Source organism: Oryctolagus cuniculus, chromosome 1 (genome assembly GCF_051225735.1).
Source record: "Oryctolagus cuniculus isolate XC-2025 breed Fujian yellow rabbit chromosome 1, ASM5122573v1, whole genome shotgun sequence".
NCBI lineage: Eukaryota > Metazoa > Chordata > Mammalia > Lagomorpha > Leporidae > Oryctolagus > Oryctolagus cuniculus.
The window spans coordinates 109,319,903-109,344,301 of NC_142867.1; the positions used below are offsets into that span (position 1 = coordinate 109,319,903).

Consider the following 24,399-nt stretch of genomic DNA (forward strand, 5'->3'; position numbering starts at 1 on the left):
TGAACCTTAACCGCACTTTCCTTCCTTCCCTTTGTTTTCCCTGATAAACCTGAGGTGTGTCTTTCTTTCTTTCCAGTGTATCAAATTTTGGGCCCAGACCAACACAAATGACACTTGTCCCTTTTGTCCAACTCTGAAATGATGGAACTGACTGGGGAGAAAGAAGAGGAGAAATTGATGTGAACAGGAAGCGCGGGTTCAAGATTTCTAAAACTCTATATTTATACAGTGACATATACTCATGCCATGTACATTTTTATTATGTAGGTAATGTGTGTATAGAAAGTCTGTATTCCAATGTTCGTAAATGGAAGTATGTATATTATGCAGAAACAGTCTTCCCCCTCATCTTGCAATTCTTTCCGAGGATGCAAATTGTAGGGAAGATGTTTAGTTTGGCCTTGAAATTCTGATATCCCTACCTAGGGCTGTTTTCAAATACAATATAAAAACCATCTGGGAAGCTGCTGTTGCTCTAAGGCCATCCTGCTTTGGTTTGTGTCAGCCTCTAGTCTATTTTCTTAAGGCTTATATATGCAGATTTGAAGCCTGGTGCTCACCTGCTGTCCAACCAGATGCCTTGCTTATCAAAAGCTCCTGGAACCCTCAATGTTCCAGCCACTCTACTCCCAATAGTTAAAATGATGCACTCATTGAGGGCAAAAATGTAACCCTAATAGTTTGACTTTTCATTGAATATTTTACTGTGTTAACTCATTATTTGTATGTAGACCTTAGGTTTACAGAATATTCTGTTTGACATCAGCAAAATTCACAGTCCAAGAATAACAACACAACAGGTCCCATTTCCCCCATGCCTCCAGCAACATGTTTTTGTCCACCCGACCTTCTGGATAGAAATTAAGACAACTTACGTGCTTTTCCTGGGCCTAGCCATCTCTTGCTGCCACTGGCTGGGCATCTAATCAAGCTCTGACCTGCCAACTTTGTGAAGTCCCCATCTGTTCACATTCACCTGTGGTCTCCTAACCTCCCTCTCTCCCAAAGGGTAAGGCAATTAGCTCATAACCAAGTGGTTTGGTGACCTTGGGTAAGCTCCAGACAGGCACTAGCGTGAGATGTCTGTGCGAAATTCCTTGTGGAATGACATTGGGATGCTAGGGTTTAATTTTTGAAGCAAGAAAGCTATAGGGGATGGAGACCAAAGTGATAGGAAGAAGGGAGGTTGAATTTCAAGTTTGTGGCTCATTTGTTCTGGGGATAGTTACCTGGGACTAGAACATTTTTCCACCTCTGCTGATTGAGCACTCTGTGTTTAGGTTTTCTAACTGGGAAAGTTAGGACTTTATCAGAGCTTTGAATCTTCTTCTATCCTTCTATCTCCACTTCTACAGGAAATTGCTTTAGCTCCCTTCTCTTTTGGAATTAAATAAGTAAAAACTAAATGCTAATAAAGACAAAAACCAAGCAAACAATTGGCTTCAGGGGAAGGATATCATTACATTACCAGCAACTGAGTTTTTTCCATTTGGGGACCTGGAAATGCTTACCACTACTAATAGTACATACCAGGGAAGGAATGACTGCATTTCAGATCTAACTAAATTATCTCCTATTGTTGTTGCTGTTTTCCTGCTTTGTCTTCCATCCTTGCCTTTTAGCTCCTGGGTGAATTCTTCTCTTGTCTTACTTGCTCATGTTTAGCATCTTGTCAGATGATTGCAATGGCCTGAGTATTCCATTCTTTAGAGGTCAGGTGACCCACTTTCTTTGGTTAATGAAATATTACTGTTCCCAGGTTGGTAGCTGTCATGAACAGGAATGGGCAAAATAGAAGACCAGTTCCTTTGCTCTTTTCATTTAGGGGACTCATTGTTTATCTTGTAAGATTTTCTGTCCTCTCAACTTTGTAGTGGTGGAACTCCTGCAGTATATTCTAATATCCTTTGAAAATTTAGAAAATGGAAGTGGTTGTAAAGAATATTGCTTCTTTTCCAAAAATCTTTGAAGTCAAAGGAGTAGAGTGAAAAGGTGGGGATAAATAGGGGGCTTAACTGCTTCCCAGTAAAAACCCCTGGAAAATCAACTCTAGCAGGAGGCTAAGTGTTTTGGAGAGCTGTGTGTGGGAGCTTGAGCCTTCTTGTAGCTCTTTTTCTTGTTCAGGATCAATCAAAAAGCAGCACTTAAGTTTTGGCCACCCCTGGTCTCCCCTCTTGGCTGTGTTCACTAGCCTGCAGTGGTAAAAGCATGAATATCAAAAGGAAGGGCCCCAAACCCAATGGGCAGAGATGGGACAGTCATTTCACAGAAGAATTAGAAAATAAAAATATGTTCTACATATTTTTTATGAGCAAGATGCTATTAAGATTTTTTTTTTGTTGCGGTTACACTTAGAATTCAGTTTCAGGGTAAAGAAGAAAATAAGTGCAAGTTTTCTTTTAAAAAAAATAGTAAGTAGGACTTAAGGAACGAAGGGGTTGAGTTTTATGCCTTGAAAAGAGCTGGGAAAAAGCCAGTTTTCCCCAACAAGGTTAGATATTATAAAGCAGAATGTGGTATTTTCTTTTCACAGTAGCAATTCTGGAAGTTTATTTACACAGTAAAGTCTGAGCTAGAAATGGACAGTCTGCAGGCTGCTGTCAGTCTTTGTAGTGACAGAGTGTTTCCAGTCGGTCAGGCAGCACCACGTGCAGTGGGAATGAAGAGAACCCAGATAAGAAACTGTGACTCAGTATTCTTGTTTTATTGGTTTATGGCTTGTGGCTGAGGCCAGGAACCCCAGAGGCCCTCCTTGTATTTCCCTCTCCCTCATCTGATGATTCCACACTTTGTAGGTCCCATACCTGGAAGCAGTGTGATGACCAAATAGGAATAGGATGCAGTGGGTATACCAGCAAAATTCGGTTCTTCCCACGAACATTGGTGTCATAGTCTGTTGGAACTGATGGGGAGGAAAGGAACTTGGTCCCCACTACCTAGCCCAAGAACCAGCCTGGGTACCCCCATATTACTAGGAGTGGGGAGCAGAGAGAACATAGAGGGAAAGGATGGCCTCCATCAAGGAACCCTTTTGGTGAAGGAAATGGGGATGCCCAGGGGCTGCCATCCTTTCTCCATGCAGCCTTGATGCTGATGGCAAGGATGTTAGAGCCAGAACACCCTGCATTGCTGACATTCTTGGATAATACTAGCCAGTATATGAAGCCATAGCCAAATAAATGGAGGGACCATTAGAGAGGGCAAGAAAGTAACAAAACCACTCTGTATTCTGTAAAGACCTTATACTTACAGCTGAACAGGGAGAAATTCAGGCAGAGGTATAGGGCATCAACTCTATACCTGTTGGGTGAATCTCCAGGATTTTACTTTCAAGGGTTAGGTAGGAGAGGTCTCCTATCTCTGCCTTTTAGCACCTTAGCTGCAAAGCTCCCAAGGAATAGGGCTTTGGGGGAAGGAGTGAACTTGTGACCAGGAAGACAGAGCCCAGCCCTGCTGTATTCCAACTTCTCTCCGGTAGGGCACCTGAGACCTAGGGGATTGGGATTTTTCAGCACTACCTGTCGTCTGTGAAATGAAGCGTTCAGGCAAAGACAAGTGAGATTAATAAGGTAGAAATTCATTTGTTAAGCAGAATTTCTTAGTGGGCACTTTTCTCTTAAGAGAGCCAAAAAGAGCTCTTTGGCCAGATAAGCCCTTTTCCTTTCTTGCATTTAGTCAGACTGCAACCACAGAAAAGAAAACACTGGAAAGCGACACCCACCTTACGAGATGGGATTCTGTCTTGGAGATGAGGTCTAAAACTGGGACTGACATGTGGTTGTGTTTCTGTCTTTTCTAGCTTTGATCCAAGCTGTTCCATGTCTGCACTCCCTCTCCTCTTCTTTCAGATCACCCTCAAGTGTACACATCTTCAATCTAATAATTTTTTTGTTTAATTCAAGAGACAGTTTTTGCATCAATGTTAGGCTTGTTTATAGAGTCCCTATCTCTAAAGCAAATCGCAAACTTTGCATCCTGTCCTGCTGACTTTGCCAGCAGGAAAATCAACGTGGCTCTTTCTCTGCCAGGGTACCGTAGGGACACACTGGTGTGACCTGGGTGTGATACCAGTACTTCCGGAACTGCCAAAGGAGAATACTGTGGGTTGGAAAATCTAAAGGTGGTGGGCAAAGGTTCAGGGCTGAAGTTTCAAGCAGCAGAATTTTCCAACTCAACTGTGGGGTGACCAAGAGTATTCCCGCCACCAGGATGCTTCTTTCTTCCCTTTCCTGTCTCCCACAGGTGCAATCCTGTAACCCACCTTGCCAGCTTTCCTTCTTTTCTGTCACGGCAGAGGCATTTGGTGGGCAGATGAGGGTCCTGAGGTGCTCTGGTCACAGATGCCATCTGTGTCTCCTACTTGTGACCAAAGTGAACCACCCAGATGTGGTCCAGGGGAATCTCTCTTCCGCCCATACTGCTCATCACTTCAGCAGGGAGATGTCGTCAGCAAAGTCGTCGTGCTGATGGCGCAGGCAGCGGAGGCAGCGCCACTGACACACCATGAGGCAGAGTGGCAGCATGAAGAGGGCGCAGATGGCAGCCATGACATAGGCTATGGTCATAAGAGTTGACTCATCTGTCTGTGGAATGTTGTAGCCACAGTCTTCCATGTCCGGGGTGACAAAAGGGCCTTCTACTGCTGCTGTCCTGAACTCGTCGTGCACTGGGGAGAGGACAGATGTGAATGGGCAGCTCATTGTCATAGAGCAGTTTGGGTTTTACAACAAAAAACCTTCCTTACCACTAGATCCCAGCATCAGCCCCTGTTGACTCTTTCTTGGAGATAGTTACAGGCAGTTTGGAAACCTGTGCTAGGTGGAGGCCTTTTTCCCTCCCCAGGGCACTGGGAGCAACACCCCTTCCCTATAGTTCTGAGCTGACCAAAAAGCCAGATCTATGCAGCTGGTAGACTTACTTGCTGCTGTAAATACTGCAAACCCTGCCAGCTCTCTTGAAGAGCATTCAGCCTCTCCATACGGCAGCCAGTAGGGCTTCCCAAGGTGCCCTGGCAGCTGTTTGCTCAGGGTTTCCAACAGAGGTTACCAATCCAGGCAAGGGCCACCATGGCAGACACTGACACTAGCACTTGCACAATATGTTAATATCTCCTAAAGTAAACAGGCCCAGGTTTATAGGGAGAACACGGGTAGACTGACCCCATCCCCATCCCTGGCACTCTCACCATGGCAAGCACTGACAGCAAAGCCAATTCGTTTTCGGGCCCGATCAAAGACAACATAGAAGCCCTCCATGATGACAGCTCCCATGACAGTGCCGGTCGATGACTGTGAGATGGCGAACTTGTAGCAGTCATCTTGCGACGTGGCCACATCTTCCACTGGCCGCAGGTATTGCTGGGGTGAGTGATGAAAGGGTGAGAGTGTGTCTTCCTCACTCCATCCCGTACCCCATCTCTGCCTTCCAACTATCTCTGCCCCTAGGTAGCTCTCCCCCGCGTCATCCCTGAACTCTGAAGAGTTGGGTTGTCGAAGACCCCTTTATCACTGAATGCTCATCTGTTTTGTCTTCTAAGCCCTGGGAAACTGTGTGTGTTCACTATCTCCCAGCATGTGCTTTGTCTTCTCCCTGGTTCCCATGGCCTCAGGCTAGGGGAAACATACCTGTGGAAGGATGGTGATGCGGAAGGACTGATTGGTGACCTCACCCATGAGGTAGAGTGAGATGACTGGGAAAATGTTCCAAGGGGTAGTGCCTGCTTGCCAGCACACCAGCTGCTCCCCTAGCCAGAAACCGTCCGGAAACTTCTCCGTCTGTGTTGCCAAGTAGAGAACAATGAGAAGTGAGTCTCTTTCACCATCTCACCTCTCCCGTCACCAGATAACGCTAACTGGGTCTCATGCTTGCTTTTCCAGGGCTATAGCCAAGTAGGGAAAGGTGAACTGTGACCCAAGGAGAATAGAGGAAGAGAGCAGGAAATGGAGGTCAATTCAGTTGTAGCAGGGGGGGATTGTGTGATGAGGACACAGACCCACAAGGGAGAACACTTTTTAGGAGCTCTGAGTGGAAGGACCTAGCTGCAGACATCGTGGCTTGCTGAGCGGTGTGACCCTATTAATTTCCTCTGACACTGCGTCATCTCTTGTACCCCGTCCCTGGTCCACTGACCGAGGAGGCTGCCTTGATCGACTTCACTGCAGCTTCAAACACCTTCTTGGGCAAACGAAGGTTGGTGGTACCACTGTCCACGATGCTTTTGTCGTAGTTGTACTAAGAGGGAGGAGAGGTTAAGAGAGTCATGAGTTTCCACCGCCAGGCTCTGGGCAGAGGCAGAGGCATGGGTTAGAGGCCTGGGTCTGACTGCCTGGGTTGTGCCTGGCTTGGCGTCCTGGCTTTGCCACTTGATAAGCTTGGTTCCTTGGGCAAGTTACTTAACCCCGTGCCTCAGTTTTCCCACCTCTGAAATGAAGATAATGCCTACCTCAAAGGGTTATTATAAGGATTAAAGAATATACCAAGGTCTTAGAATTGTGACCAGCAAATAGGAGGCACTCAGAAGTGAATTCTTAATATCTTGGCTGGGCAGACACTCTCCAAATCTTGAAAGTAAAAATACTTTTAAAAAATACTTTTAGGCTGGCGCCGTGGCTCACAGGGCTAATCCTCTGCCTGCGGCACCAGCACTCCGGGTTCTAGTCCCAGTCAGGGCACCGGATTCTGTCCCGGTTGCTCCTCTTCCAGTCCAGCTCTCTGCTGTGGCCCAGGAAGGCAGTGGAGGATGGCCCAAGTGCTTGGGCCCTGCACCCACATGGGAGACCAGGAGGAAGCACCTGGCTCCTGGCTTCAGATTGGCGCTATGTGCCAGCTGTCGTGGCCATTTTGGGGGTGAACCAACAGAAGGAAGACCTTTCTCTCTGTCTCTCTCTCACTGTCTATAACTCTCACTGTCTAACTCTGCCTGGCCAAAAAAAAAAAAAAAATCTAAAAAAAAACTTTTAAAATGCTTTTAACTTTTTGTAATACTTTTATGTCTGTTTTAATTTAACATACATGAGAATCTAAGGAGGGAAGACGCAAATGGTTGGGTATGGTTAATCATAGACTTAACTCTATACCTTTTGTCTGATGTTTGTCAGTCTTTGAGAAAGTGTTTTTTACTCCTGCTTTGCAGATGAGGAGACTGAAACAATAGTAAGGTGCCTTAGGGCACACAGCTACTAAGTGGCAGGCTATAGTCAGCTCCAGGTCTTTCTGACTCCAACACCATCTCTATGTCATATCATCATAGCACAGTGTTGCAAACAGCTGGACCAAGGTCTTGAGGCAAGGCAGTGACTAGGGTCTGGACGTTAGAACCAGTTCCATGCTTTTTTCATTTCTAGACCATATGTCCTGTGGCCCCTGTGCAAGTGCTTTGCCAGTCCTTGCCCCAAACCCCAGGTCCTGTTACATAGTTGTCCTGGGCTCCACACAGTCCCCGACTCCTCACAGGTCCTATGCTGCTGCCTCATCCTCCCAGCCTCACAGCCAGGGTCTTCCCTCCCACTGTGCCCCTCTCCCCTCACCTCCCCTGGCCCCCTTGGTTTTCTTACCTCCTTACAGTCCATTTTCAGATCTTGTCCATTGATCTCCACCCGCACAATGATTACCTCGTAATACCATTCCCGCCGGATGGGAGTGTACCAGAGGCTGCCCGTGTACAGCGAGTGGTCGATTCCCCCAATGATCTAGGAGAAAAAGAGGTACCCGGGTCCCAGCACAGGAGGAGAGCAAGTTGCTGGGAGACTGGATCACCTTTTTGGTCTTCCTGCTTTAGTCAAGTCATGCTCAGACCTGGCTTGCAGTTTTTTAAATGTGTTCAGAGGAAGAGACTTTCTAGGATTTTCAGTTGTTTGAGATTACGCACCCCATGGTATAAGGTTATTTAAATCCAAATTGGCATAATAAATGTTGAATGAATGATTACTTGCTGCTGCTGTTAAGTTTTGTTTTCTCTGCGTCATTCACCATTGACTTCCTTAAGTTCCTTATATTTGTCTTCTGACCATCAGACTGAAAACTCTGATTTTGATATGTCTTATTTAAACATTTCCAATCCTTTCCAAGTTTACCATTGGTACCTCAAATTTGGAATAATGCAAGGAAGAAAAGAATGGAGAAAGAAAGGTGGGTGGAGAGTAAAAAATTATTCTGTTCTAAGTCATGGAACCACCACAGTGATGTGGCTTTGAGGGAGAGGGGCAGACGGCACATTTGTGTCTGCCAGTGCCAGGACTTCCCCTGTCTGAGGACCTACTCACCATGCTTCCTCCAACTGAGGCCAGCACCTCAGACTGGTTGAGGGGGAAGCCAGCGCCACAGAGCTGCAAGGAGAAGAGGTTGGGAACATGGGTCTGCTTTACCAGGGAGTCGAAGAAGGGCTCCAGGGAGTCGTCAGGCTGCGGCAGAAAGAGACAGAGTAAATTCTCACTTGGAGGCCCTCCCCGGACAAAGGCCAGCTTCCTGCCTACACTGGAAGGCAAAAGCAAGAACTTGGGGGATGTTATCTGGGAAAGACTCTTGAGGTGCTGAGAATTGGCAGAGAGAGGGTTAGCAAGAGATACTCGGGCCAGTGCCGTGGCTCACTAGGCGAATCCTCCGGCTTACGGTGCTGGACACCGGGTTCTAGTCCCGGTCGGGGCACCGGATTCTGTCCCAGTTGCCCCTCTTCCAGGCCAGCTCTCTGCTGTGGCCAGGGAGTGCAGTGGAGGATGGCCCAAGTGCTTGGGCCCTGCACCCCATGGGAGACCAGGAGAAGCACCTGGCTCCTGGCTTCGGATCAGCACGATGCGCCGGCCCTCTCTCTCTCACTGTCCACTCTGCCTCTCAAAAAAAAAAAAAAAAAAAAAAAGAGATACTTGCAATGCAATCAGGAAAACACTGAAGGACCCACAGTGCTATACCATAGCATCTTTGATCCCCGTATGCCTAGCCTGTTTCAGATTTATGGGGTCCTCTCTTTTATAAGATTAATTTTTAAAAAATAATTATTTGAAAGAGAAAGATATCATCTGCCTTCTGGTTTACTTCCCAAAATGCCTACAACAGCTAGAGCTGAACCATACTGAAGCTAGGAGCCTAGACCTCAATCAAGGTCTCCCACATGGGTAGCAGGGACCCAAGTACGTGGGCCTTCATCTGCTGCTTTCCCAGGTACATTAATAGGAAGCTAGATCAGAAGTAGAGGAGGGACCAGCACTCTGGTGTAGTGGGTAAAGCCACCGCCTGCAGTGCTGGCATCTCATATGGATGCCAGTTTGAGTCCCAGCCACTCCACTTCCAATCCAGCTCTCTGCTATGGTCTGGGAAAGCAGTAGAAGATGGTCCAGGTTCTTGAGCCCCTACACCCACGTGGGAGACCCAGAGGAAGCTCCTGACTCCTGGCTTCAGATCGGCACAGCTCCGGCTGCTGCAGCCAATTGAGGAGTGAACCAGCGGATGGAAGACCTCTCTCTCTGCCTCTCCTCTCTCTGTGTAACGCAGACTTTCAAATAAATAAATAAATCTTAAAAAAAAAAAAAAAAAGACGAAGAAGTAGAGGATCCCACGCACTCCAATATGGGATATCAGTGTCCCAACTGGTGGCTCAACTCTATACTATAATGCCCACCCCAAGGGTCTGCTCTTAGTAAAAATCATATGGTAAATAAAACCCACAGCCTAATTCTCTGCATATCACAACTCCTCTCGCTACAGTTCTGTCCTCTGTCAGGCTGAAATTCAGACTGCTACCATTTCCTCCATCAAATAATCCTTTAAACTGATCTGTTTCCCTCCTTTAGTCAACTCCCTCCCTCTGCAGCATGCAGTGAACACTGTGCAGACAGTGTAGGCCCAGGCCTTGTTCTCTCACCCTGGCAATCTCAGCGTAGGCCAGCCCCAGGATACCCTCCCAGTTGGAGCCATTGATGAAGAACTTGTCTGATTCCGTGATGGCAGCGATGTTGGCACGCACGGTGACGTTGGGGCCATGAGGGATGCTTACCAGGTCAGTGCCCAGTTCTCCCTCCCACTTGCCCTGGGTGTAGGGCACATACACGCCCTTTCGGAGGTCCCGGTATGTGCTGGACCTGTGGGAAGGAGGCAGAGATCTGTGGGTGCATAACCCCAACAACTGGTATATGAATTTATCAACACTCCTACTTTATCTCTGGGGCATCCTACCGTCTGCTCTCAGGCTGCTCTACAGAACGTCCCTAGACCCATCACCCAGAACGGACTGGAGAGTGACAAATAGAAGAGGGGAGCTATTGCTGGGGCTTGCTGTCCTGTCTCCATAGCTCATATTTCTAGATCTTGAGCTCAGGCCCTACGGAGAACAAGCCTAGCCTTTGTGTATTGTGCCCACTGCTGCTGCAAGGATAGCTAGTGGGCATCTCGTCCTCCCCGCCCCTCCCTTCCCCTCCCCCCAGCTCCATCAGGCTCCCAGAGAAAAGGAGCCATTGACATGGACTCTCCTGCTGCCTTGGGCTCCAGTGGTACCATCTGAGTGGTGGAGTGCCAGGCAGGGTGGGTGCCGAACCTCCACAGGCAGCTCTGAAGATGGGATTTGCACAAGTGTCTCAGCAGAGCAGGCAAGTGTCACATACCGCTTGTGTGAAACATGCTAGCCAACGTGTGACACCCTCACTGTGGGCTGCTGGGTGGTGGGCAGCAGGGATGGGGTTGGCGTGAAGTGCCTCCATGGATCCTGCTCTAACCCGTCTCCCTGACTCTTTTAGATAGAGACGTTCAAGGGGAAGATAGGGAAGGTGGGTGCTGCCCTGCTTAGGAATCCAAGGGTGGGAGGTGAGCCTCTCCTCATGCACACAGATCTTCACACAGATGAGTCAGGCGTTAGCTTTGCTGTCACCACTTCCTCTTCCTGCTTCTATGCCCTGGGGACGTCCAGATCATCCCCCAATGCCTCTCTTCCCACAAAAACCCCACTTCGGCCCTCCCACCAGTAAGCTGGTGGCACCTGCAAGGCACGCAGAGATCTTTGAGCTCCCAGGCCCTGATAATGTCCCAGTGGGTTTAGGGAAGCTCTTTGCTTCAAGTCCTTGAGCTGTATTAGAGTGGAGCAACCCCTCGTGAGAACACCACAAAGGGAGCCATCACTGGGCCTCGTTCAGCCTAGCCTTAGCTGGTGTGGTCAAGACCTGAGGGCCCCCTGAGATGGCTCTGGGAGCTATGGGCTGCTGTCCCTCAGCTGCACTCTCCCATGCTATAGTTGCTGAAGCGCCCCCTCGTCACCCTTCACTCTGCTCTCAGTGGCTTCCTTTCCCTTCCCCTGTCCAGCAGGAAGAAAGGAACTGGGGATCTTGTCTTTGTCCCTGCAGCCCTCCCCTGACCCTCCCCCGGGACTCACAGCTGCCTCTGGTAGTAGCGATGCAGGAAAGGGTGCGGGGCAGCCCCTACTGCAAAGTTGCTGCTGCCTGTGTCCACCAGGATGTTGAGCTGTCAGAGAAAGGGGGGAGAAAAGCCATTACAGACAGGAGACTCCAGACTCAGCGCCCTTAGTTAGGGTGCCTTTCCCCATTACAGTGTCCAGGGGGAAGCTTCCATGATGCAGGACTGGCCAGGCTGGCACCCACTTGCTCCACCAGCACAGACTGAGCCTAGGGTCCAGTGGCGCCTTCCACATGGCTCAGACTTTGCCTCTGCTTTTGTCTGTAGCAGCACGTTTCCTGTGTCATCAGACACACAAGTGTGTGTATACTGTCTGTTCCCTCCGTGGACCTGACCGCCTGTGTCTTCAGAGCTCTTGCCACTTCCCTTTTTTTCCTGGTCTTCCCAGGAAGCAGCCTGGCGCGTGCCTCTCCTGCACAGAGCAGAACTATTCCAGGAGCTGGCAGTGGCAAAGGGAGCCGTGGGTACCACAGTGGCACATTGGTGCCCACGTGTGTGTTTCCGACCCTACCCACCGGAACGGAACGTGACTCCACAGGCAGGCTCCCCTTCTGTCTCAGAGTTACAGGGACCCGTGAGTCCCTCTGTTGCAAATAGTGGGGAGCCAGGAGCCCTGTGATGTCCTGGTGAAAACCTGTCTTGTCATGGCTCTGGTTTTGGCTCAGTGAATACGAACAGGTGTCTCCTCGGTGTCCTGCTGGGAGGCTGCTTCTCCAGCCTCTTTTCTGCCTCCCTCCTCCTGTCTCCACCCTCCCTCCTCCGATGATGGCCTGGCCTGTCCGGGCAGACCAGTCCCTGCTTCGAGTGTCTGCTGTGTCCGCACAGGCAGAAAGAAGGCAGGCCACCGACCTCAGGGAAGCGGCTGTCTGGATTGTGCCTCCTCTCCTGTCCATCACCCACCTCGGAGGCCTCCCTCTCCACATCCTGTCTTCTCAGTGCACAGAAGTCAGCTGGCCTGTTCGCTGCAGGCTCTGACCTTGTCACCTTGAGCAGGTCACTGTGCTGCTGGGCTTCACCTGCCTTCTCTCTGCTGCCCCCTCCCTGCTCCTTCCTGCTCTCCCTGGTCCTCTGTGGCTATGCTGACTGCGCCTGCCCCAAGGGTGCTTAAAATTCCCGGCTCCCCTGTCCTGACTTCACTGTCTCCCCAGCCCGCAGACCCCCTCCTCCTTCCCAGCCCCCCACTTCTGGCCTAGTTCTCGTTTCCCTCCCTGCCCCCTCTGCCCCTACCTTTCTCTCTCCCCGGCCTCTGGGCAGCCACCAGCCCCAGATGCTGTGCTTTCAGAGAAAATCAATGGAGCCAGAGGCCCAGCAGTTCAGATTTCAATCAGCCAGATTAATGATTAAACAGGCTCTTCACCCACCCCTCCTGCCCCCTCTCCCCACCTCACAGAACTCAGCTGCCTGCTTTCGGACCCTGAAGAAAGAGGGCCCCTCCCCAGATGGCCCCTATAGGCTGTGCAAGAGCGGGCCCATCTGATCTGTGTGTCCCAGCCAGCACTGGGAGGCAGCTTTTATCTGGAGCCTCTGCACCTGTCCCCTCTCCTGCAGGGCTGGTGGGGCTCTGCAGACTGCTGCCTCCCCAGCCACGAGACCCCCAGTACTCCTGCTGCCCTTCCATTGCCAGCCTCATTCCTGCTGAGGAAGATCTCTCCTTCCCAAAGGGGGCCAAGGCCAGGAAAGACGCACACCCGGTCTGTCCCCATTTTAGGAGGTTAGGCCCCTACTGCTAAAGCTAAAGAAAGCCAGAATAAACAGTTGGGATTCCCTCCAAGCAAATGTCTGTGTGCTGGCCTTCAGCAGCGTGGCCCTGTCTGAGAAAAGTGACTGCTGGGCCAGTCCTTCCTTCTCGCTTGGAGGAGGCCTTCTAAAGCTACCGCCACTCAGCTGCCGTTCCTGTAAGGGGACAGCTGTAAGAGGGAAAGAAGAGGCAGAAGGCAAAGGGAGGACAGTGCACCCCTCACTTCACAGAATGGGGCCATGGGATGGGATGCTCTTCATCCCCCACAACCAATCGTTCCGATGGCCTGCCTGCAGCTAACCCCATCCCCAGGCTGTCCCTCCTCCTGGCTCAGGCCCCAGCCCTATTAATGATCCCTTTTCCCTCTGATGGAGCCAACCATCATGCCCCCAGCCCCCCACACCACTAAATCTGATTCTTCCTACAGGCATTTGCAGATGCTTGAATCTCTTCATGAAAACACACGCACACACACACACACACCAAGAAGCTTCCTTAATCTCACACCCGCCTCCAGCTCCCCTCCCTACCCCTCCCGTCACAACCCAGGTTCCCAGCCAAGCTGTCTTCATTTCGTCACCTCCCACTCATGCCTCAACCCATTCTGAAACTGGGTTTTGCCTCTATCCTTCCACTATCAAACAGCCCTTACTACAGCTACCCAGGATTTCATGTCACCCAGTAGAGTTTTCAGATCAGCCCTCATCCGACCTGACCTCTCAGGTCTGTTGTCCCCATCTCCTTTGCAGGCTTGCTTCTCAAGGCGTGGGCTTTGGCCTCTTCTTCCACGCTGCCCTCTCTCCCCAGGCATCTTGCCTAGCTTCCCATGACCCTCAAGCTACTCGTGCTACCCCTTCTGTCCTGCTTTGAGCTCCAGATGCGTGTACTGAACTGCTGCACAGAACCTGCAGACCCAGGAGGTCCAGAGCTGGTCTTCTCGGTCCTGCTCCCTCCTCAGTGGATGGCGTCACCATCCATCTGTTCTACAAGTCAGCAACCTCACGGACATCCCTACATCTTCCTTTCCTTCACCTCTCCCCCAGTGCATCACCATGTCCTGCCCAGCTAACCTCCTTCAAAGCTCTTGAATGCATTCATTTGTTGCCATCTTCCTCACCTCCCCTGGCCGGAGCTATCACCATCTGGAATGTCACAGTAGCTGCTCCACTGGCACGCCCACCACCCACAGTGGGCCTCTCCCAGCTGTTTTCCACACTGGGTCTGGAGCGATCTTTTCCAAATCAGAAATTTGGCCGTATTACCTCCACACCTCCTGTGTGGATGGTCAAGGTCCAATTCGGCCCACATATGCAGCCTACATTTGTCTTCGAGTCCCCTAAGCCCTCTGTGCATCAGCCATGGGCCCTTCCAAGGCTGGGCCAGCAGTTGCTCACTCTGCCTGGACCACCTTCTGCTCACCTGATGCTTTGTCTGCTCATCCCCTGCTCAACCTTCAGGCCGAGCCCACAGGGGCCTCCTAGGGGAAAGCACAGGCCATATTCTCTTCCTATTCAAATGCTTCTGTAGAACTTGCCACCCTGACTTCACCCTGACCCTCGCCTCCCCTAATATCCAATTTTTCAAAACTCCAGTATGCCCTCCAGTGGGTATCATGGGGCCTGGCAATAAGTATTTCTTGAACGAATGGATGGTTAAAAGACAGAAGGTGAAGGAGCGAATCTACTCTGTTCCTTGGGTAGAGGTGAGGGAGGATGCCTCAGTGAATCCCAAACGGCAGGTGTTTGGGTCAGGCTCAGGCTTAGGCCCCTGGCCTCCCAGCTTGATGCAAGAGGCGTATGTTCTGGCCGCCCGAGATCCTGGAGCCATCTGACTTCCTTGAGGCAGGTAGACCCAGGGGTAAGATGCCCATGGGGCTACAGCCTGGGTCAGGGATAGGTCATCTCCAATCACTTAACAAACACATGTACCCTTGGGGCCCTCTGAGGTAAGGTAGCTTTGCACGGGCTAACAAGCCCCTCAGGGAAACCTGGGTCACTCCATGCTCAGCAACAGGTCTGGGTGGCAGGTTTAGGGAGAGCAGTTTGTTCCCCAAATCCTACCTGTCTTAACCTCAGCTCTCACCAATAGTCAGGGATAGTCAGGTTTTTCTGGATGAAAAGAACATTTATAAGCCATCTGTCCATTGGCTGGGAAAGACGGGTGCTGTCTCCAATTCTAAATGATCTCTAGCCTGCCCCCAGGGTCTTAGCACTTTTGCAAGCCTTTGGGGCAGGGGCATTAACTCCAGTTCTTTCTACTTCTCCTGTGTGGGCCTCAGAGTTAATGAGGGAAAAGCTCTCTATGCCTATACTTTCATGCAGAAGTTTCCCAGTAGCGCGCTGGCCTCCTCCGTGTACCTATGCCTGAAACAGTCACCGTGTGCCTTCTGTGTCACTTGCTGGTCACAGCTGGAACATCCTTCCTCTCCAACTCTAGCCCTAATGCCCCAGCCAAGATTAGGTTCCTCCTTTCATAGGCCCTTAATTGCACCTGTGCTTCTTTGTCTCCTACCCACCACACTTCTAATCATTTCCTTAATGTCTGTTTGTCCATGGAGCATGAGCACCACAGGCTAGGAAGCACCTTTGTGTCCTTATTACCTAATTATTATCTAGCCTTGAGTAGGTGCTTGGTAACAATTACTGTTTTTTTTTTTTTTAACTGACAGTAATTGCATCAGTTCCTGCATTCGCTCTCTCCAATCCTATAGACGTCAGCTATTACTTCTCAGCCCCAGGGTCCTTGAGGGGGTGATTTTTCAGGCTGGCCCTGTGCACAGCTGCTGAGCACAGTGTCCATGACAACAGGTGCTCGCCATACCCACACACACTGGCTGAACCAGTGTCCATGGGTTCTTAGCACCACGATGGTGACCCCAGGGCTCCTCGGCCCCACAGCCTCTGTGAGTCAGCTTCCTCTGCTCTCCTAAGAGGAGATTCCCAGGCTGAACCTGCCTGGAGCCCAGAGAAGGGGCAAGGAAGGACACGGGCAGCCTGAAGTCAGCAACCGGGAGTGGCTGACAGCCAAGAAAGCACACAGCTCCTACCTCGGACTGAGTCCAGTGACTGGGTCCTGGCCAGGTTCCTCCACCTGAAACAAATTGGCTAGAGCTGGCAGTTGGTACCTGGGAACAGCAGGCTCCCTGGCGCCACTCACCACACCCCCAGCTGTTTTTCCTAAAGGCATCCTAAGCTGGCTGGGTCACCCCGAAGCAGCCCTGTCTAGTGCACTCTTCCCCCGAGGACATGCTGCTGCTGTGCTCCCCAGCCTCGAAGCCAGCTCAGCTAACATTTACTGTTGCCTCCCCTTCAAATAGTTGGGAAAGTGGAAAGCGGGCATGCGTGTTCCTACAGCATGGAGCCAACTCCATTGTCAAGCTTTCTTTAAGCAGCAGAACAAATTTCCCGTCTTGTGTGGGATCCCAGCGTACAACAGGAGAAAGGGCAGAGCTGTCCCATTTGAGGGAGAGGTTTTGCACCCCCCCCCCCCCCCGCCCCGTGCTGGCTCTCATCTCAGCAGCACCCTCTGCTCTACCAGCAGCTATAAGCTACCTGCTTTTCACTGTGAGACAGCAAATCCCCCTGGCACCTAACCTTGTCCCATCCCAGGTGACGGTGACGGTGGCTTCTCCTGGTCTGATCTCTGCTCTAAACCCACTTTCCCCCCATGGTACGTCGGCTGTGCTCAGGTCATCCAGCCATTGGTGGGCTCGCTGCTTGTGCTACTTAGCAAAATCTCCCCCGGCACTGGGAAGGAGGAAGTGTGGTGTTCATGGCCCTGAGAAGCTAAGCAAGAAGACATCCAGCCTGCTACAGTGGGATTATGCTGGACAGCAGAGAGGCCCAGGTGACAGCAGCTAGCTCAGAGGTCTGGTGAAAGAGGACGGGCTGGCTTGGCGCTCACATTTTCAGAGTCTGGAAGAGAAAGGACCTAGGAGTTACAGCTTCCCCCTAGGAGCTGACTGTGGCCTCCCCGGGACCGCCGACTCATCATGCTCCTCTTAGGAGCCAGCCTGCCCCAGCAGCCATACCCCGTGAGCACTCTCCAGCCCCAGAATCCCAGGGCAGCTCTAGAACCAGGAAAGCAGCCTGGCTCCTTCCCAGAACTGTGCACTGCCCAGGTGCCCAGGAGAGATGGCTCCCAGCCGAGACAAGTTAGTTCTCAGGGATGGAGGCTTCCCTGGGAGAGGTTTCTCTTCCTGGACTTCCAGCCAGAATTGTCCTTTTAGCTCTTTATTGGAGATGCCCAAAACAGGCTCCAGACCTTCTACTGTGAGAGGGCAACTGTCTTTCTCAACGCGCCCCACTCCCAGCTACACTGTCCTTTATGGAGGCACAAACGTGCATGACAGCCTGAGGACTTTTTGCAAAGGCTCATGGGCAGGCTGAAGCCCAGCCCAGGAAACCCAGCTGTGATGGCAGGGATGGGGTGTGCAGTGTGGGAGTTGGACAGTCTTGCCTTCTTTGTCTAATTTGGAGGGTAGCTTTTTTTTTTTTTAAGTTCAGCGGTTTTTACCCCCCCCCCTTTTAAGTACAAAAGCTCTTTATGAAAAATAAAATATAGCCCTGAAGTCCAATGTATAGTAATAAAAGCAGATGGGATTGGCACTGAGGCATAGTAGGCTAAGCCTCCGCCTGCAGTGCCAGCATCTCATATGAGCGCCGGTTCATGTCCTGGCTGTTCCACCTCCGATCCAGCTCTCTGCCACAGCCTGGGCAAGCAGTGGAAGATGGCTCAAGTGCTTGGGCCCCTCTACCCATGTGGGAGACCCAGAAGAAGCTCTTGGCTTTGGATAGGCCCAGCTCTGGCTATATGGGGAGTGAACCAGCTGATGGAAGACCTTTCTCTCTGTTTCTCCATCTCTTTGTAACTCTACTTCTCAAATAAATAAATAAATTCTTAAAAAAAAAAAAAAAAGTAAAATAGAGAGTTACTCTGCAGGGCTGGGGTTGGGATATTTCGGCAGGTGAGGAGGGGTGCCTTGGTGATAGGGGAGCTCTGGAGTCTTGCCCGCCTGTCCTCCTCCTAACCCTCTCCCTTCCCTTGAGGTCCCTTTATAGCACCCCGAAAAGCACAGTTGGAGACCATTCTGGGGGAAAGAGAGGGAGAGATAGAGACAGAGAGAGACAGAGAGAGACAGAGAGAAACACTGGGCTGTTTTTGGTTCTGAGTCCCTGAACCCTTGGAGCTTATGACTTCTCTGGTCATTTTCTCTGGCTCCTTTGTTTACACCCAATATCCTTTCCCCAAGTCTTTGCTCTTTCTCTCTCCGTTCTCTGAAAAGTCTGCATGCTAACTCGGCTTCTGCAGTTGCTTCTCTGCAGGTGACTCCTAAGTCCACCTGTGCAGTCTCAACTCCTCTGCTGGTTCGCAGATCCCCTCGTCAGCTGGCTGCTGGATATGCCTGCGGGATGGTGCACCAGCAGCCCCAAGTCAGCCAACACGTCCGGGATGGGATGGGATGGGAGCATGCGGGGATGTCCCGGATCTGGACTGAGACTCTAAGGACCTGGATTTGGACCCCAGCTGTGCTCTTCCTCGCTGAGTAGCTGTGGGAAAACCACTTCATATCTCTGAGCCTCCGTTTCTTAGCTTCCCAAATGGCTATGCTAATACCTATCCTGCATCACTAAAGCCGAAAAACAAAAGTGGCATTCAGTCTGCTACACTGTGCTTTCAAAGCTCGCTCCTTTTGTTCTAATTCCTGACACAAACCAAAGTCAGAGAGGTTAAGGAAAAGGAAGCTACTTCTCCACCTCCTCCTCTCTCAGCCCCCGAGTCTCGCTGGGCGCAGAGGACAGATGGTTGGACCAGATGTGAATGCCCGTGCTCAGAGGATGTTTTCCGTTTCCCACCCTCATGGCCACCACCCGGCTTCAGGCCCTTGTACCCTGGCAGATCCTCGTCTCATGTGCTAGTCTGTCCAAGTCCTCCTGCACGCTGAACCACATCATCTCGCTGCCCATCGAGCATAGAACCCAGACTCCACTCGGCCCCACGGCGGCCTCACCATGACTTCCAGCTTCTGCTCCCGTTTGTAGTGCGAGTCTTTCAAGGCCACGTTAACTACTTGTCTAGCAAACCTTCCGTCATCCTCTGCCTTTCTCTGTGTGCTTCCAAGACCCTGTTCTTCTGTTGAACTACATGCATTTGGCCTTGTATGATATTTAGGAGTTTATAGCTCTGGTCTCACACCAAACTGTAAGCTCTCCAAGGGCTTCGACCATGCCATTGTGTGTCCTCTCCTGCACACAAGTGCTCAACATAGTGTTTCCTAAACTGACTTAACTTCACCACATTTCCCTCTGAACAAATTACTCCCCTGTGCTTGCTCAGTGGTGCTCACACCATCATAATGAGATGGCATCCTCTCATTTAAGTGGAAAGAAAGAAACGAAGACTTTCTACCAGAGCTCCAGGTCCGCATTTACACTGGGCCATCACCAGTTCTATTTAGATGTCTGGCCACTTTTTCACTCACTCACTCAACATGCTTCAGGGGCGTATCTTCAGCCTCACATTGTCACACAGTAGATTACAAAGAGAAACAAGACACTTCTAAATTAATTAATTAAGAAGGCATTATCCTTACACTGGGAATGTTATGTCGGCAGCCAACACAAAAACAGTTATGATCCAATACGAGATATAGTAAGGGGCAGCAAGGGAACACTACGGGGAATGGAAGAGACGCTCCTGAAAGTCTTCCTTCTTCTTCCCCAAGACAACAGCATAGTGGGAAGACCCAGGGCGAGGCAAGGTCTCAGCTTGCTGGCCTGCCTCCTGGCCAACTGTGTAACCTTTTGACCTTGTTTCTTCTGCTCAAAATTGTGAGTAATAAAGACCTGATATGGCAGAAATTCTGTAAAGAACAAAACAATGCCTGTAGGATGCATAAGAAGAAACTTTATGCTGCAATAATACATACAAGTATATATCTGTATGCAGTCCCATTAGCCCCCCCCCAACTTTCCTCTTTTTTTTTTTTTTGACAGGCAGAGTGGACAGTGAGAGAGAGACAGAAAGGTCTTCCTTTGCTGTTGGTTCACCCTCCAATGGCCGGCGCACCGCACTGATCCGAAGCCAGGAGCCAGGTACTTATCCTGGTCTCCCATGGGGTGCAGGGCCCAAGGACTTGGGCCATCCTCCACTGCATTCCCTGGCCACAGCAGAGAGCTGGCCTGGAAGAGGGGCAACTGGGACAGAATCCAGTGCCCCGACCGGGACTAGAACCCGGTGTGCCGGCGCCGCAAGGTGGAGGATTAGCCTAGTGAGCCGCAGCGCCAGCCCAACTTTCCTCTTCCCAGCAACAGTCTTGTCCTCCGATCCACCGCAGATCAGAATCTCAAGGCCGCCTTGGATGCTTCTGTTCCAGCCTTCACACCAGGGTGCCAGGCCCTCCTCTGCCTGGCCGCCTCCTTCCATCTCATCTCAGCCTCCTGCCATTCTTGTCATTGGGCCTCACAACTGGACCATTGTGCCAGAGCCTCCTGCTGCAAACAGCTCTCAGTCTCATTCTTTCTAAAATTCAGATGTCTCTTCCTGGAAGATCACTGTCTTTATGTCACGACCCTGTACTACAAAGGGACTCAGTTTCCCCTCTTAGCTACAGACCAAAGTCCAAACCTTGACAAAGCTTAACATTTAAGGCCCTTGGCAATTTGGCTCTTCTTTACCCAAACTTCTCCGGTGTCAGCACAGACCTGTACTGCTGAGTGCACTGGCTTTCTTCTCCCGGACAGACTCGCAGAAGCCCCGGCACAAACAACTCATTCTCACACTCACTGTGGCCTCTCCAGGTTAGGTTAGGAGCGGAGAAATTACACTTTGAACAGGCTTCCTCCACACAGGTCTGGGGCTATCACTGGCTATCACCCTGTGGATGACTTGCACTAGGTCTGAATGGACAGGAAATGTGTCTTCTGTCTCTTTGTGGATTAGCTACCAAGCATAGAAAGCGCTCCCTAAACTCTACTTTTACTTGCTCCGAGCCCTCTGCCACCATGTTCTCACTGGGTACTCAGCCACCAGGCAGGGAGAAAGGGTGCCCTTCTCACAGACTGCTGGGGCCAGAATCCAAGTCACCGCAGAGTGGACACTGGCAGGGGCTGGGGCCGGGGCCACTGGGCACTCCACAGAGGAACTCCCTGGGCTGTGCGAACCTTCTAGAAAGGAGCTGACACATGTGGGAGTAATTCCTCTCCCAAGTCACCTCAGGGATCAGGAAGTGCAGTCTACCCTGCAAACCATGGGGGGCCCAGGACACCCAGTTTATAGGCCTCATTGCACGGCCCAGGAGAGCAAGGGCCGGGCAAGATAAGGAGACAGTGACTTCAGATTTGTAGGAGATGAGTTAAGTGGGTGCTTTCACAACTCTTAACTCTCACAGTTCCCTTGAAAGATCTCATTTCATTCCTGTGGGAGACAAGGCAGTAGTCCTCCCCCTCCCCCTTTGTAATTTGCCCCAGGGCCACAAGCTGGACAAAGGGAACACTGTGGGTGTTCCTGGTCCACCAGACCCTGCAGCCCTAGTTGGTGGCACAGCCTTGCCCCGGGGCCCTGCCACAGGTCTGTGCAGTTTGTGAGGCACCTGAGTGGCACAAGCAAGAGCAGCCCTCAGGCCTCTGCTGGTCCCCACTCCCTGACCATACCTGCCCAGCCCTCTGCTCAGGCTGCTCAGGGCCTGATTCAGGCTTGGTGCTGAGCTCCACACACGCACCTGAGGCCACTCCTGGAGAAGCTGTGGTGCACAGGAGAGAGGACGGGAGAATGGGGGAGACCCCAGGAGGTCAGCCTGAGTGACACGGCCCTGGGAAGGTGGGTTTCTGTCAGGTGATTGGGAGGTGAGGGTTATGGTTCCCCAAAATCCAGTCATCTGAGTTTGGGGAAGAGTGGCTCTCTTCTCCAAATGCACCCCCACCTTTCCAGACCGACCCGTGGACAGGCTTCTGGGACAGGGACACAGATCCCGGGTGACTCACAGAGATGTGCAGGATCAGATTCAAGGTGACACACAGCAGCATGGACAGAGCCACACAGCCGCCTTTGCCCATGTTCACCCATAGAGCAGGCAGATGCACGCAGAGGGCAGCCAAGCACCCCACACAGACAGCAGCTCCAGCCCACATGCCCACGGCCACCCTCCACCAGCCACCTTGGAGGTACCTTGGAGACGGCCAGGAAGGACAGGAGAGCAGGCAGTGAGCTCCCTGCTGCTGCCATGCCCCTCCCCCGGGAGGGAGTCCCACTCCTAGAAGGGGGCTCTGGCTCCCTTCCTACACTTTGTCCTTTCCCCGGCTCAGTTCACTTGCCCTCCAGCGGTGCTGGGAGGTGTTGGGTGGGGGAAGGGCTGAAGTGCAGAAAACAAGGGGGAGGGGAGGAGCAGTAAGAGGTGGGGAGAGGGACCAAGGCAAGGCAAGAGGCTGTCTGGGGGCCACTGGGTTGCATGGTTGGGGGACCTCACTGTGCTGCCCCTGTGGCCGCTCAGACAGTGGGAGGAAGGGGCTGATCCAAATGGTGCCCAGACTGCTTGGTGCTCAAGGAACACTGAACCCCAGAGGAGGGCAGAGGGCTGGGTGGCAAACATCCCGAGAGGTGGAATTAGGGAAACTCAGGCTGGGACAGCGCCAGGAGGGGCTGACACCTGCCACAGCACCCCTGCGACCTGGACCCTCCCGCCACGTGGGTCAGGCTCCCCAGATCCCTGCCCAGGGGTTAGGGGAGAGCACCGAAGGGCGGCTGGGGAGCCAGACAGGGGAAGGAGGGCAGGAAAGGGGAGCTTTGGGGGCGACTTCCGGCGACAGGATCCCATTTACAAAGGGGGACAGGCTGCTGTCTTCCCATCCTGCCTCCCCTCCCCGGTCTCCTTACCGTCTGCGGGGGGCTGCCCACAGTCATCTCCACATAGTAGCCCTGGCCCGACTTGCCCCTCAGGTTGTCCACCATCTCCACAAAGTTACCCCTGCGGCCCGGTTCCTCTGGGTCCTCCTCAGTCTCCCGGGGCAGCCGCAGCCCCAGCGGGGCGCCCCCCAGGCCGCTGCGCAGGGGCAGCCGGATGCCGTGCTGGGTGCCTTGGGCAGGCAGCATGCCCGAGCCCATCCACAGCAAGAGCCAGGGCAGGGCTGGGGCCATGGTGGGCCCACGTCCGTCCCTGTTGCTTGTCCCCAAGCCTGGGTGGTGTTGGTGGCTTCTCAGGAGAGGGGGCTTGGAGGCATCAGGACTCCAGAGCCTGTAGGCCCCTCAACCAGTCCTCGGGTCCGGGCACCGAGATCGGGCAGGAGAAATCCGCAGAGCACCAGAGAAGGGGATCCAGAGCCAGGCTACATCTGGATGGCGGCGGCCAGCCCCGGCAGCGGGCTCGGGCCTCTCCGGGTGCTGGGAGGGGTGGGCATGGCAGCTTGGTGGCCGCTGCGCTCCTGCTCCTTCAGGCGGGGTGGGCGGCGTGGCAAGGGGCAGGGGCTCCGGGCTCCTGCGGCTGCGTCGGCTGCTCAGGCCACCTTAATCCAGCTCCCAGCTCCCAGGCAGGCTGGGGAGGCGGAAAGACTTGTGGCGGCGGCTGTCAAAGCCAGAGGGTTTTCGCTGTTCCCTGGGATCGCTGGGAAGTGTAGTCTTCCCATGGCAGGCAGCCCAGCTTCCGGGGCTGCAGAGGGGTCTGCGATGCCCTCTGCCGAGGCGGAGTCCACCCTGCAGGGCCCTGGCGGGAAAGATGTGCCCAGTCGTGGCGGGGCGGGGAGGGCCGTGCGGCCAGCGTGGGGCCGCCGGCACACCTCCCATCCCTCCGTCCTCCTTTCGGCACTGATGGGCACCCGCTGTGTACCAGACCCACTGCCCGGCCCTGGCGCTACGCAGAGAAAAGGCACACGCAGCAGAATTGGCTCCCCCGGCAGGGTTGAGGGAGTGCTGTGGAGTGGGGTTCCACACAAAAGGGTGTGTTTGAGGGAGAAGCCGTCTAGGGGACGATTAGGTCTGGGGAGACGCAGCGGGAGGGGCCGGTATTTAAGGCGAGCCTTTTCGAACGTGGGTGGGGTTTCCCTGAGGAGCGCCCTGGGGGCCGGGTTATAAGGGATAGACCCTAGGCGGACCGCAGGAGTGGGGCGCGACGGGGAGTGCAGCCAGCGCTTTCCACCGCAGCCGGCGATCTGTGGGCGGTCGAGACGTCCGTTCCCGCCAGAGGGAACCTTCCCTCTGCTGGGGATCTCTCCATGCCTTTGTTGTTCCACTTGCAGGGACTCCGCATGACCCCCTGTCCCCGCACCCGCAGTCAGCATGGC

General features: G+C 52.5%; 2 protein-coding genes across 13 annotated transcripts in view; one reads left to right on the forward strand and one right to left on the reverse strand.

Annotated features, from left to right (window-relative positions):
• RNF214 (ring finger protein 214) overlaps positions 1 to 7,926 on the forward strand; it is a 47,318-nt gene extending 39,392 nt beyond the window's left edge. For 10 of the 12 annotated variants that reach the window (XM_051848915.3, XM_051848941.3, XM_051848947.3 and 7 more), the window contains one exon: positions 77 to 7,926. In XM_051848915.3, coding sequence (XP_051704875.1) covers positions 77 to 142 — 66 coding nt within the window. In that variant the 3' untranslated portion in view covers positions 143 to 7,926. The remainder of the gene's footprint in view (positions 1 to 76) is intronic. The other 2 variants (XR_016220536.1, XR_016220539.1) reach the window with 1 other exon arrangement.
• Positions 2,684 to 23,900, reverse strand: BACE1 (beta-secretase 1). Its single transcript, XM_002708373.6, has 9 exons — positions 23,000 to 23,900; positions 11,351 to 11,439; positions 9,854 to 10,070; positions 8,262 to 8,399; positions 7,554 to 7,688; positions 6,130 to 6,231; positions 5,625 to 5,774; positions 5,186 to 5,357; positions 2,684 to 4,666 (listed from the first exon to the last, which is right to left on the reverse strand). Exons 1-9 carry the CDS (start codon positions 23,258 to 23,260, stop codon positions 4,425 to 4,427), a joined length of 1,506 nt encoding a protein of 501 aa, XP_002708419.1. The 5' UTR covers positions 23,261 to 23,900; the 3' UTR covers positions 2,684 to 4,424.
• Positions 23,901 to 24,399: the final 499 nt, after the last annotated feature.

What these genes read in the sequence shown, in the direction of transcription:
- BACE1 (XM_002708373.6), bottom strand. Translation starts at nt 23,260, where the DNA reads ATGGCCCCAGCCCTGCCCTGGCTCTTGCTGTGGATGGGCTCGGGCATG. An exon ending in CGCTACTACCAGAGGCAGCT is followed by an intron (nt 10,071 to 11,350) that starts GTGAGTCCCGGG and finishes TCCTTCCCACAG; the next exon opens with GTCCAGCACATACCGGGACC. An exon ending in TGAAAATGGACTGTAAGGAG is followed by an intron (nt 6,232 to 7,553) that starts GTAAGAAAACCA and finishes CCTCCCTCTTAG; the next exon opens with TACAACTACGACAAAAGCAT.